A 15120-nucleotide genomic window follows, 5' to 3' on the forward strand; every position below is an offset into this window, starting at 1 on the left:
CAAACAAATATTGTATTATGGATGATCTGAATCAATTCTACTGTCTTACTCTCATGCTATCAATAACCTGGCTGTAACAGTTTTCCTGATCATAAATGGCACTCTAGAAACCTACTGACACTACATGCTAGGCCAGCATAGGGGGAAATAGGTATCTAAAATATGCCACCCATTAGGCCAGCATGAGGGGGTAGGAACAAAAACCAGAAATATAGCATTCATTAGAATGGCATTTGGTTAAAACAGGTATTTAAAATGTTTTATATTGGATCAGCATTGCAGGACAACACATATCTAAATCACAATAATATTGGAAATTCACAACAAACTTTGCTTTGATTATTTACGAATTTGGTCGCTCGTATGTTAACATGACAAACATTGATTGTAAATGCTGTACCTGTACTTCAGAACTTAATAGACATCATTTAATTCATTACCTGTAAACTGGAAGAAAATTAAGTATTTTAACCAAGCACAATGTGCAGAGTAGTATTATAATAAAAAGTAATCATATATAACACCAACCAGAATCTTCAGCCATATTAGAAATCTGCTTCACCCAAAGTGGTTCTTGCCCACCATCTTGGGTACGACTCAAACCCTCTTGCACGCCTGGTTCTGAATTTCCACAGTTTGGACGCATTGGACGATACAATACATAGTCATCGACAAACACCTGCTCTGGCTGTGATATGCACACCAGATAACCTGCTTCTAAAAGAGCTTGACCAATGGCTACTGCTGAGGCTCTGGAAACAAATCAGTGTTTTGTCACAACAGCTCTTGAATCTTAATTGTTATTTTATCAAATAATAGAATGCTACTGTAATGATAAATATAAATTAACTTTCGAAACACATACTAAGTAGGACAGAAAAAAATTTAAGTTTCCTTTAATTTCAAAACTCATAATATTAGAAGATTAATATAATACTGTATATACATGTGAATAACTGGTAGACCTGCTGAAAACTGATAGAGACTCATGCCCATTTCATCAAGACATTAAGTTATGTATAACATATAATTTAAGCAATTGAAAAAGATCTTAAAATGGTACTATAATGTACTGTACTAAGAAATTATTCAAAAGATTATATTATTTATTGATAAATGTATTGTTAAAATGCAGTACAGTATTTGTATTAACAAACCAGATTTTTTCATTTTCCTTATTTGAAGCAAATCTTCATGTATTATCTGGAATGAAGTGATATACAATGCCAAATGCAAAAACAAATCTCAGAGTGCACTTAGTACTGTTGAAATCTAAGCTAATTCTGACAAACTTACCTACTAGATGCTTTGTCATTAACAAGGAGCCACTGTACAAGATCCCTTCCTATGAAACAGTTGTGGAATGATTTAAGACGATGTCGATGAGAACCCAATGGAAGACATCCAGTCCCTCCGGCCATGTGTGACCACAGAGAGTGAAGCTGCTGTGAATCTCTCAACAACAATTGCCGTTCTGCAGTCATCTGGTCACTGTCCCGGTGAACTCCAAATGCTTGGAAATCTCCACTTGAATATCTGGGATTAAAAAAAAATTGGCAACATTTTTCTGAGAATCCTGTACTGTACTATACTCATGAGTCAAAATTTCATTTTCTCTGGAGGCAAAATGACAATTTAAGAAAAAAACTAGCTCAGTGTTGAATATAATAAAATGCTGGGGAAAGGGAGAGGAACCAAGTTGAATCCCAACATGAGTGAAGACAGCTTCCACCAATGTCCCCCTTGTTCTACCTCTCTTTAATTTAACTATGTTTCCTTTGTCCACTTCATCTATTTCCCCTCAAAATTTTGTTAGTTATCATATCCCCTGTTTCTTCTCCCTGATAAGCTTGTGAGAGCGAGTTCTCTCAACCTGTCATCATAGCTCAAGCCTCTCAATTCTGGTAGTAATCTAGCTGCAAACCTCTAAACTTTCTCAAGTTTCTGTTTATATTTCACAAGGTGTAGGTTCATGATCATCTCACATAAGCAATGTGTATTGTCTTTATTAATTTATTTATTTATTTATATATAAAAAGAGTTCTTACATTCTTGTACAGCCACTAGTACGCGTAGCGTGTCGGGCAAGTCCTTAATCCTATGGTCCCCGGAATACGACCCCCACGAAGAATCGTTTAACAACCAGGTACCCATTTTACCGATGGGTTAAACAGAGGCTACAGTTAAGGATTTGCGCACAGTAAATCCTCCCCGACCAGGATACGAACCCAGGACAAAGCGCTCGCAGAACGCCAGGCGAGCGTTTTACCATTACGCCACGGAGACCACGGAGTCTTGATAGCCTCCAGGTTTAGATTCTTAAATGACATCTTTTTATTTCCACCAGAAAAATTCCATTGAAAGTGTTTAATGTATGCAACGTTCCAATCCATAATGAAGCTTTAATATTTTCATTCCAATATACTGTACTGTATACAGATTTACCCTTTCCTTGTACAGGATAGGATAAGCCTTCCTTGTATATATGATCCTCTAGACCAAGAGAGAGCAGAGTAAGGGGAAGTACAGGGAAAATTTTAGATTTCTTAAAGTATACATTAAACCATGGGCTCAAAGATAAAAAAAGGGCAAAGAGAAGAGAACAGGTATACCAAAGTATTTATGATCCCCCTGAACCAATATAGAGTAAAGTACAGTTGGGATAGTAGAGTTTAGAGGATAGAACCACAAGTACAAATGATCTTTTAGACACTGATGACTTAGAGGATAATTTTTCAAATTCACATTCCATTAATGATAACAATTGGCATAGCTTCGTACCTAGTTCTGGTGGCATATTTCTCTTCTTGGAAACCAAGTGAGGCCCGCCTGCGGAGTGTTCCCCTAGGTGTTGCTAAAGGAGTATTTGATCCTGAAAAGCTGTAAAATGAGGCATCCTGATAATTTGTGCCCAAAGACTGACCAGGTGTGGGTGGCAGTAACTCCTCCTGTAATGCCCGCAGATCTGCCAATACATCAACAGCCAAGTTGCTTGACTGGAGATATGACAAGACTACTTTGCAACAATATGTGCAAACTCGCAGTTCACCTTGCAAAAAGGAAGAGATTAATAAGATTACTTTCATATCATGTTCCAAATTTGCTTGAAAGTCATATTAGAAGAATGAAAAATCTAACAATAAATGTAATGAAATGCCCATTTCTGGTGTGCCACTCAGTAGTTCTTCAGGCTATAGCACTAGGACTGCCAAGACTCAGATAATTACACAAGGTCTCTGAAATTTACTTGAGCTTACCCAGGAAAAGAATTGGGATTTCTCTATGAGGTGTGGGGAAAGCTTGAAGATGAGAGATCAACCCAATATCATGTAAAACCCCAACTTAAAGTTGGGATTTTACATAATCAAAACAAGCAAGTTCTTTAAAGGAAATTAGAAACCTTGAGGAAAACAAGGCAGACCATCTTTGCTGTGAGGCAAACAACCGGACCATAATGCAACCGACTTCAGATGGCAGCCCAGGTCATCTAGAGTTTCCACCAGTCAGCCACCTCATTCACAAGTTGTCCAAACTGTACCCAACTCTTCTTCCCCTCCTTCCCTCCAAATCCCATGCGTAAGAAGGGAACAGAGCAATTACAGGGAGCTATTGAGTAGTCTAACAAAAAAGGTAATTTAATTAAATTCAATGCCTGATTTCCGAGAGCCCTCTGAGTAGCTCACTGACCTAACTCACAGCAGCACTTTAGCAGACTTTCCTGAAAAAGATTTACAAAATATTGTTAAGGAAAATATAGGCCTTACCAGTGACAAAACATCAGCACACAAGCATGACGAGGCTGTGGGATATTCAAGTAGTAAGAAGCCAACACCAAGTTGAATTTACCATAGACATACTGTATTGGCAAAGAAAGTCAACAGAGCAGTAAACTGTAGATATCATGAGAGTGTGGATAAACTACCAGCTGGCTCAGATGAACAGCCTTTCAGATGGCCTAGGAATGTTAGGCTGGGTTGACAAACAAGGTATCAATCAGCAGTACACGAGTAGTGCACAATGCTGCACCATGATCACAGGACAGAGCATATGCTGAAATACACCCACAGCCAGACAAACCAAGCATCAATGACTAGAGGACTCTTTCAAAAAGCAGACATCTTATCCTTAACCAAAAACAAAAGAAAAGTTTGTAGAGGCATTAAACGAAGGAAAAGTTTGCAGAGACATAAAATGAAGACCAGGCCTGAAGGAACAGAAACCACCCAGATTCAAGAGCCAGGCGGAAAGTTTCCTTAAGAAAGGAATTCTCTGCCAAAAGAGAAACCCAAAAGCAACACAAAAGATGGGAGGGGGATGAGGAATATCTACCCTCTACACATCAACAGGCCTTGCAGAGGAAAACAAGTCAATGAGGCAATGGCCATTTGTTTTGTTTTCCCTTGGGGTGCCCCCTTCTCAAAAAGTAGTTGCTTGTTTTGTTGAACTTATGCTTTCTGGTGGGAGTTCCCACCACCCCCTCCTCTGCCCCCAATTTTGTGGTGGTTGATCTTTATTCTTAAGAGTGAGTCAGATTCTAGTCTTGGCTCCTGATAGATAACAGTTGAGTCTCGGAGACCTAGTGTGTTGAGCAAAGGCTAGGTGCAGCCAGCAATCAGCATGGGGGAGCAATTGCGTGGTACCTCCCAGAGAATAAGGCAATACCAACTTTAACACTGGGATGTTTATAATGCCGAATGTGTGTTTCATTCAGAAGGGAACACATTATTGATACAGAGATGCATGAAAATATAATTAAGAGTAAAAGATCAACTTCAACTGTTTACATTTAACTAACACAATACAGTACATGATTACTTACCAGTGTATCCAATGATCTTTCCTGGAATCATACTATTACAACATCTTGAACAAAAGATCTGACCACAAACTCTGCAGTGGTGTCTTCGACGGAATGTGGTAAACTTTTCTTCGCATTCGTAACATTCTCGACTTACACTATCCGGTAGCCAATACTGCTTGAAGTCAGAATCTTTGTACTGTTGAGGCGTCTGTAGGGTGAAAAAGGCACATACTGTAATTTGATGCATAATCTATTAAAAATCAAACACTGAACATAATGAAACCTTTTCAGGGAAGTCTTAGTAACTAGTGCATGATCAAGAAATACAGCAACATAAAGAGACAATCAATAGTGCCACAATGAGGAGAGATCTACTTAAGGATGACCTAATGTCTTGCGAACTCCACCAAAATAAGACAGAAATGGAGGAAGCCATCAGTGAGAATGATAGACACCCACTGAAAGTGGCTCCTACACACACAAATGCTTGCCTACCCTACACTTGTCCCTTCCATAGCCACTTCAGGTTACATTTCCACACCCATTCCATAAAAATTTTACATTGACTGAATGAGGGGAAAGTTGTGCCACAAACTCAATAACAACTGCCTGTTTACCTAGTGATAAAATCAAGCATGATAAAATCAACAGAGCTTGATAAATTCAATAGTAGCCATAATTTGCTTTTACTGGATGATATTGGATGACGTTTCAGTAAATAAAGATTCAAATATTGGTCTCAAAGCAGCTTTTTACATCCAGTGGGATACTAAACCAGAGGTCCTTATACTGGTTGGATATGTACTAAAAAAAATTGAAAAATAAAGATTGAGGACAAATTTCAGACCCAGAGAGTCCTCCATAGAACCAGAAACAGTTGGCACACCAACCAGAGGAATATAGTAATAACACACTAACTCCCTTGTCCAACAAATCAAGTATGACAGTTTGGAGGATACATAATATAAACAGGTGGAAAGGACCCCAGACCACCTGGCAAGGAAGATAAGACCAAGCCCAACAGGCCCAGGTGTCCTGGTCCCAAGCATGCCACCCGTCCAATAAACAGCCCTCTACCACATCGTCACTGGAGCTTACCACAAAAGGGCTGTCAGGAGAAAACCTGCTGGCTGGGGTAGTCAGATTAATGGGTATTAGGTATTTGAGAGAATTACTTGACATTTATTTCCAAAGAAGTTTCTAATGACAATTGAATGTTTTGATATTTCCTTTAGTCTGCGGGCAATTTAATTTGGTAGTGGGATGGTCTCTGATCTCAATGAGCTGCCCTGTCACTTAGCAGTAAAAAAAAGAAAACTGTTGGAAAACATGTTTGTCCTTGGTATGCCAAGAGTGTCAGTGGAAGCCTGTGATCACAGTGCTCTGTGAGTGTGCCGGTGAAGTAAACTGAGGGGAGCTATTGACAAGCAACCCAAAAAGGGGCAGTTCATTAAATTCTGTGCTTTATTTTTACTCCATTTGGAGCATAAATAATTTAACTGAATGAAGACCAGTGGATTTTACCTTTATTAACAATCAAAATGTAAGTACTGTACATTTTTATACTCACAGACCCTCGATTATCTATGATGTTCCTTATCCTGGTGAGAACATTTGGCAGTGTTCGATCATGTCCTGATGATGGTCCAACCTTACTAATGACTGAAGCAGCAGATGATGTAACTGATGTCTCTGAGCTCACACTTGCTGTATCATTCATCCCCTAGAATAGAAACAAATTGAATACAATTTAAACATTTAAAGAGAAGTGCATTTATTTTTTTATTTTTTAAGTTCATAGGGTAAAGAAAAAACTGGCATTGAATGTAGCGCTTCTTCCTCTTCCTGGTTGGGCCACCAAGGCTCCCTGTAGTTAGTCAACAGAGATGGCTCCACTCATATGATTCACATCAGTCCCAGCAATCCTTAACAGCCTACCAGAGACCCAAGCCAGAACCTAGACCCTCCTCAAAGAGGCACAGGGAGCAGGGGATTCTTTACGATCACCCTCGCCAAATGAGGGTGATCCTCATTTGGATCCTTCATGGTGATCCTCACCAAATGTAATCCAAGTCTCTCAACCCATGAAATTTCAGCATTCACCAGCGCACTTTGAAACTTGGTATGAAGTATATACCCTTGTATCTCCAAATCCATGTAATCCAACACAGTACTGTACCACATAAATTGCGTGCTGCCTGTATGTGTCGAAATATTGGAGGTTTCAAATAAAGCTAAAACAAAAATTCATAAAGACAGGACCATATGAGCACAGCTAACTTTTATGCTAATTAGGTAATAACAGACATTACACTATTATGACCATCTGTACCAACAAAGGCACAATTACCATATAAAAAATTAATATTTTCAATATTACTGAACACAATATTATAATTAGATTTTACACCATTCCTATATATGAAGCCTGTGATAATCACAATACATCAGAAGGCTATACAAATAACTTCGTTGAAACTGTAGACAATTAGAAAAACTACTAATCACCTTATCAAGCCAACCTTGTCCTCCATCTAAAGAATCTGATCGTAACACAGGTTGGTGGTCGGATTCTCTGTTGCTCCCAACTTGGTTAGGGTGATCTTGCTTCGGTTGATCTGATGAATTGCTCAATTTTGATGTACCTGTTGCTCCTGTAATTGGCAGAGGAAAAATTGGGATTTCATGCAATCTAAAAAAAACTAAAGAGCTTACTAAGGTTATAGATATACAGTAGTACTCTAATTGAAAATATAGTAACATTACTAATGTGCATGAAAATAATAAATATTTTGTATTAATTAAATGCTTCAGTATTAGTGTCAGTTTCAAACAATCACTTAATCTTCAAGTTTATGAAAAAGATATGTTTAAAAAAAAATAAACCCTTAAAATAAAAAAATAAAAAATACTACATAATTGTGCTAGTACAGAATGAAGTGCCTATCTATAAAATTCCTAATCTTGTAGTCAGAGGTGCAATGTGTTAGTGAAGTCTAAAGCGTAAACTGTATTCATATTTCAGTTTCTGAACAGAGTCTTGCAGTTTCCAGCCAAGCCAACGGCTCTAAGATTGACCTTAAATTAAAAACTATAATCCTGAATACGGTTGTTAAATAAATAAGTTAAAAATATATAGATAGGTCATGATACCCAACAGTGTACAGCTGTAGGAGCAGTTATAGATATTAAAACTGTCACAAAAGGATCAACTTAAGTAAAAGCCATCTTGTATGGGGTCAAAAGGCCTTCTGCAAATTCACTTATTCTTATGTTTTTCTCAATGGCATGGTTAGAAAACTTTGCTTTGCTTGCCAATTTCATAACTTAAATTTATGAATGGAAAAATGCTATACAAATTTTTCACAACATTCATGAGACTAAAATCAGAATATGAAACTGCTGTGTGTTGTAAATACATGTATCTCAAAAACTTATCAATAATTTACTTAAGGTGCAAAGACATGCTACATAAATGGCTCTCAACCCTAAAACATAAAAGCTATGAGAAGACTTGAGACTGCTCAAGTTTCAAGTCATGTCTCAAGACCAGGTTTCAATCTTAACCCCAGGCCTGCTTTCCTGTACCCAGGAGCAGCCCACACCAGGCACAACACCTCACAAACTTCAAGCACACAACTCATCATTGACGATGAAAAAACATTAGAATCTAATAAAATTAAGCATTGCAAGTCAACTTGCTAATTTGACAATATAAAATGCAAAGTATGACTTAATTAATCCCACACCTCTATAACCTCACTGCACTTTCATCTAGCCTTCTTTTCCTTTCATAAGCAGCTAGCTCTATGTTTCTCCAAGTCTGATAAGGCCTCTCAAGGCAAAATCTCACCTTCATGTAGTTTACAATTTACAATAGAAACTGTTGTTGCATACATCATTTACTTCAAATCAATTAAATCCCCTAATACAGAACCATTTAGCACAAAACCTTTCCCAATTATGGCAGGTTTGAACAAAACTAATATACCATTGTAAGCTAATATACAATTAGCTCCCAATATACCATTGTAAGCAAATATACTATTAGCTTACACTATATCATTGTAAGCTAATATACCATTAGCTTACAATAAAGATATTGTGATTAGCCTCAACTTTTGATGGAACACACTCTAATTTGTAATAATTTAAATTTGCATTTTGTTTTAAGCCAAGGCACCCATGAGATTAGAAAGCACTGTTTTCTATTACTATCACCGAAAACATAGCAACATTAAAAATTAATAGAAAAATGTTACCCTAATAAAGAAAGTTTAAACCCATTAACACATTTAAAACATTTATGCAAGCTGTCTTGATTCAGAAATGAAAGCAGAATCATGATTAATTTTGAATACCCCCATACTCTTTCTCTTCTAAATGCAGTAATGTTGAGCCTACCTCGAACTGCTCTCTGAAAGAGCTTCGAAAATGAAAATCCATAACCCTGAGGCTTTTCATCAGGAGTTAGAGGCCCAAACTCAGTCAAACTTGTTGGGGAGCCACTTGAACGACTCATCTTCTAAATCATATTTGTTCTGGACTTTTTACTTTTTCATAAACTTCTATAAAACCATCGCACATTTCTGGAAAAAAAAAATTAAGTTTGTGTGTATAGGCACAATGCAGAATACTGAACTGCTATGATGCTGGTTCATTCATAAGGATTTACTATAAATGCTTCGGGTGATATCAAAACTACTATATGTTTGATCTCTACTATGCAAGTCCTACAGTCACACATCATAGAAATTAATAAAATAACTAATAAACAGTACTGTACTTCTAAAACTACAAGACCTGCCAAACTAAAGAGGAATACACCTTCCCATCCCCCATCACACTGAAGCTGTGTACGCACTGACAACATACCCATTAATGGGTTGGTTCAGTGTCTTGATAGTTGTACATATTGTGATGAGGCAACCTGCAGAATTTTTACAGGGTTCATTGCCAGGTTTCATAACAAATGAAGGGGAGATTTTATATGTAACAATCATGCAAAATTTGTTTGAGTTAGAATATAATAAAAAAAATTCAGTCTTAAGTAAATAATCTGCTCAGTTCCAAAGTTGATCCATGAATATACCTGATGACCAATGCTAGTAGATGTGGTGGGGACTGTTTGTTTTATGGAAAGATCTAACATTCTTTATGATGGATTTTTTTTAATCAGTTTTTTAACTAACACTGTCTTGGAATTTCTGACTTCTGAGAGTAAAAGATTCCTTAAGTTTATTATATGATGGGTGAAAAGTTTACCTTTTGTAGTAGTAGTCTGGATTACCATTTTCTAACATATTCAGTACAGTGCTGTATTTTTAAAACTTAAAATAAGACAAATCCTATTTTGTATTCCTGAAGAGTTAGCCATATGGTCCTCAGCATTTCCTAGTACAGCATGAAATTTGACAGGTCTGGAATGATTTTGTTTTGCTCATTTTCCAAAGCAATAATGCCTTTTGTCTCTGTGCTTGAGTACAATTGAGCAGATGGTGGCACAGAAGGCATTTATACAACTGGATAGTCACTAATTTTCTGGAGGTCTATAGTGGGTTTGATTATTCTTAGTTTTTTTTACTGCAGCAACTTGCTGAGCAGATTTCTATGACTGGAGGATTATTACTCTTAGGTCCTTTTTATTTATTATTTAGTGCAAGGTCATCCTGTTAATATGGTAGCTGTTATCTGTAGTTTTAAGTTCCACGTGCAAGGACTTGCATTTTTTCAATATCGAAGAGTATTTGCATTCTTTGACCATTTGTGATATTAGTTGAGATGTTTGAGAAGCTACAATTTAATTTTGCCTTCTGCTTTTCCACAGATCTTTTCACAGTATTATTTGCATATTTGATGTGGTTTGTGATATTATCAATATTGAGAAACTCAGTTGGAGGCATGCAAAGGATTGTCCTGCACCATGGGTACTCCCAAGCACATGCCTTAAGCCAATGAGCCACAATACACTATAAGTAATGTAACATGGGATTCAACTAAATCCACAAGGGGGTTTTGGCGCATTTGAGCCAATACCAAATCAAGTTCTTACACATTACTCGCATACACTCTAGTGTGGTTTCTGTATAGGAGTTCTTCCACCATCACTTTCTTCAAATGCACAAAGAAATCACATTAACATAATGTATCAATGAGAAAATCAGTTGGTTTCACAGTATCTTAATCTAGACAAGGTGTCTTTGAACTTGTCGCTACTTGCCATCTGTTACACAGAAAACATTAATTTTATTTTTGACTGCATTAATATTGGACAATTAGACATTTACACTATAGTTTCTATAGGTTAAACATTAATAATTTATGGCAAACATACCTATAAGAACTTCTATCATGGGATACAAGATTGACAACATTATTAGCTCAACCTTCATACTATAAAAACAGCTGCTAATATACTGTCAAGGTGGAGCTAATAATGTTACCAGCTATGTATGTGCATATTGGCAGTCCTATTTAAATATTTATGCCCAACATACCCATGTTTTAACCTATTATTGGAACACATTGGTGGGTATTTTTGACCAGTGTTGATGGGATATTTCTCAAAGACTTATCTAAATAGTGCAGAGCCTCATGCAATTGTATACAAATAGAACAATGTTTTATGGGCCTGAAGGCCTAAGCAAATAGTGAAGCGTATTTTGTATCAAGATAGCGGCACCCAAGTTGATTATATCCAGACAACAGTGTCCCACTTGACTGTATCCAGATAGTGGAGCTCCACTTGCTTGTATCCAGATAGCAGTGTCCCATTTGCTTGTAGCGAGAGAGAATTACCTGAATTTACCCGAGGGCTACTAACACTCTAGTAGTCTTGACAAGGACAGGAACCCTGCGGCTTGTTAAAGATCCCCCCCCCCACTCCACCCCATTTCTCCTTACTTTTCCTAGCTGGATTTCAAAATTCAACAGAGTTTTGACATTTACATTTCTGCGGGTAGGCGGTCCCATTGGCCTCTATAAAAATAGTGCATTATCCAATGGTTTTATTTACAAAAAAAAAAGCATTCGTGAGTCTGTACATCTAAAAAGAGTACAGTATCCTAAGGGCTTCTACTTAAATATTTAAATAATACAGCATCCTATGGACCTGTATACAAATATCAGTGCCACAGATTATTGTATGACATTAACTTCGTGTGTTCATTACTTGATTTGTCAAGTCTCATGATACAAACTGTATAATGACCATATATATACAGAACTGTCAAACCTAGTAAAGCGGGATTCATTTTACCGAAATATTACGCATCTTATTCATATCGGCTTTGGTCAAAAGGTTTAAACTATTCAATATTGACCGTGTAGTTAATAATACAAACGTCTCAGTTGTCTCAGTAACTTACAAAAAGAGTTACAGTTGTCTCAGTAACCTACACAAGGCTGGAGGAGGCGGGTCAGCTGACGCTTGTAAACACTGCTGCTCCTCCACCACTCTTGCCATATAAACAAGTGCTCGCTACATTAACTCAATTCAATATTTAATTATATAACTGAAGCATTCGACTAAATTTTGCCTATATAAATTAGGAATATGCTTTATTTCAACCAAAATTCGAGGAATTATGTATTTTTTTCCCCTAGTGTTGTTTTTCATGCCACAGAAAATCGTGGATATTAAGCTCTTTAACACCTGTGTTCGGGTTACGTAATAAGCAACACCTGAGCTAAAATCACCTTATAAGATCTTTTTTTTTAAGCCCAATTAGCAAAATAAAAACCACGAATATTACACAACTTATAAATAATACGATTGACTCACAAAGCAATATCAAGTTTCAGGATTCTCTAGTAAAAACAATGGGATTCCTCAGAATCTGTGCAACATACAGGCTCAAAATGTAGCAAACTGATTGTGGGAGAGCAGATACAGACTACAGGGCAGACACAGCAACAGCAGAGGAGGTCACTGGTGTGAATAAATGAATTTGGGGGTTCATTCCCTGAACACACACATTACGTGGCTCTGTAACCCTTTCCAATACTGCCTACGGGATGGGTATAGGGTGCATAAATAAATGAACTAAACTGATGTGAATAATGTGGTCAGCGCTGCAGCTGAAACCCAAGCCCTTATAACTGGGGAACTTGAACCACGAGATAATAGAGTAGATGAATCTAATATCAAGGAAGAGAAGAATTTCTTGACCAGCTATAGGACACCTCACACAGCATGTGGATGATGATATACAACTCTTTTTATTTATTTATTTATTTATTTATTTATTTATTTATATATATACAAGAAGGTACATTGGGTTTGTGAGAATACATTGGATAGTACAGTATTTACATTCTTGTAAAGCCACTAGTACGCGCAGCGTTTCAGGCAGGTCCTTAATCTAGCAGATAATTTTAAGTAGGTAATTTCAATCAGAATTTATAAATGATAAAGATACATTACAAGAGAAAAATGAGATGAGAAAGATAAGTAAGTATATTAAAGCACATTGTTATATTAAAGCTCTGATTGATTACATTGACAGCTTGATTAGTAATTTAAACAAGATTAATAGACACCATACAGCAGATTGACAGCACATATAAGACAGCAATGATCACAATGGTAAAGATGTTCAGAATGGGTACATAAAGATTGGGAGACTGGGTAGCAATAGATACAGATAAACAAGATTAATAAACACCATACAGTAGATTGGCAGCACATATAAGAAGACAGCAATGATCACAATGGTAAAGATGTTCAGAATGGGTACATAAAGATTGGGAGACTGGGTATAAGAAAACAGCAATGATCACAATGGTAAAGATGTTCAAATTGGGAACATAAAGGTTGGGAGATTGGGTAGCAATTGATACAGTGCAATTTTAAGGCAAAAAGTGAAAAACTATGAAGATGAAATTAGGTACTTTTTAGTATTGATTTTGAATGATGTAAAAGTTGGACAGCTTTTCAATTCAATAGGGAGTGAGTTCCATAAACTGGGTCCCTTTATTTGCATAGAGTGTTTACACAGATTAAGTTTAACTCTGCTCTTGATATATTGGATTTGCACCCAAAATTGACCATGTAATGTATCAATTATACAATGTATGTATGAGATGTAATCTTTATAACTTGAGCTTGTAAAAGCATCTTAATCACCTTCAGTGGTTAAGTGCTTAATAACACACTAGTTTCTCTATCAACTATCTTACCCTCTCAGAGTAAGTAGGAGAGCCATAAATGCATGTATGTGTGCATGTGTATGCATGTGTATTTATGTATATATGTATATATATGTGTATATATATATGTATATATGTACATGTATGTATACATGTACATATATTTGTATTCACCTAGTTGTGCTTGCGGGGGTTGAGCCCTGCTCTTTCGGCAGCCTCTCAACTGTCAATCAATCAACTGTTACTAACTACTAACTAATTTTATTTTTTTCCTCCGCACTGTATGTTTTTTCCTCCTCCTGTGTGTATGTATATGTATGTATGTATATAAAGTATATGTGGAAGCTGATCAGAATTACATTTCACCTTTATAAATGCACATTAATGACACTATGTAAAAGACACATCGACCAATTTATGTAGGGCAGACGTAACTCTGTGTATCTATGTATTTATGTCTGTAGATTAGATTATCATTTTAAAAGCAGTACAATCACCTTCTGTGGCTGATTGTTCAATAAATCCCTGAACTATATGTTTAACAAATCTCTCACCCTGTCCATGGAGGACAGAAGAAAATGTATATATATTCTGGTTAGCATTGTAAATGTCTGGCCACGTCTGTGGTAGAAAATAATAATAATAAAAAAAACAGCATGTGCCCGAGTCCAAGCCACATGTAGCAGCTTAATTAATTTAGGTGTACAAACATTTCTTCACAAAGGCTCTGTAATACTCACTATCCCTTGCTAACTAAACAATTGACAATCAAAGGGGTTAACAATCCTTAGCTTAATAAAGGGATACTCAAATAAATCAATAAAAACCTGATTATGAGTAATGGTGTTAGTGATGGTGTTGGTGATAGTGATGCCATTACTGATGGTGTTATTGTGCTGCTGCAGATGGTGGCGATATTGAAGCTGTTGATGGTGTGTTAGTAATGATAAATACGTGATATAGTGATGTTGGTGGCGTTAGTGATGAAAATGGTGCTAGCAATGGTATAGTGATGGTGCTGATGATGATGGTGGTGGTGGTAGTGATAATGCTGTTGATGGTCATAGTGACCATCAACAGCATTATCACATCACAATGAAGATGGTGGTGTCAGTGATGTTGATGATAGTGATGCTGTTGATGATAATGATGATGGTGGAGGGTATTGG

The 15120-nt window shown here is 36.7% G+C and overlaps 1 protein-coding gene across 5 annotated transcripts in view; it reads right to left on the reverse strand.

Moving 5' to 3' along the window:
• fab1 (fab1 kinase) overlaps nt 1-12272 on the reverse strand; it is an 84517-nt gene extending 72245 nt beyond the window's left edge. For 3 of the 5 annotated variants that reach the window (XM_045749287.2, XM_045749288.2, XM_045749284.2), the window contains exons 1-8: nt 12169-12272; nt 9206-9390; nt 7310-7455; nt 6372-6524; nt 4820-5009; nt 2782-3049; nt 1297-1536; nt 529-752 (exon numbers count right to left, since the gene is read on the reverse strand). In XM_045749287.2, coding sequence (XP_045605243.2) covers nt 529-752; nt 1297-1536; nt 2782-3049; nt 4820-5009; nt 6372-6524; nt 7310-7455; nt 9206-9323 — 1339 coding nt within the window. In that variant the 5' untranslated portion in view covers nt 9324-9390; nt 12169-12272. The remainder of the gene's footprint in view (nt 1-528; nt 753-1296; nt 1537-2781; nt 3050-4819; nt 5010-6371; nt 6525-7309; nt 7456-9205; nt 9391-12168) is intronic. The other 2 variants (XM_045749286.2, XM_045749285.2) reach the window with 2 other exon arrangements.
• Nucleotides 12273-15120: the final 2848 nt, after the last annotated feature.

The sequence above is a fragment of the Procambarus clarkii genome, chromosome 27 (genome assembly GCF_040958095.1).
Source record: "Procambarus clarkii isolate CNS0578487 chromosome 27, FALCON_Pclarkii_2.0, whole genome shotgun sequence".
Taxonomy (NCBI): Eukaryota; Metazoa; Arthropoda; class Malacostraca; order Decapoda; family Cambaridae; genus Procambarus; species Procambarus clarkii.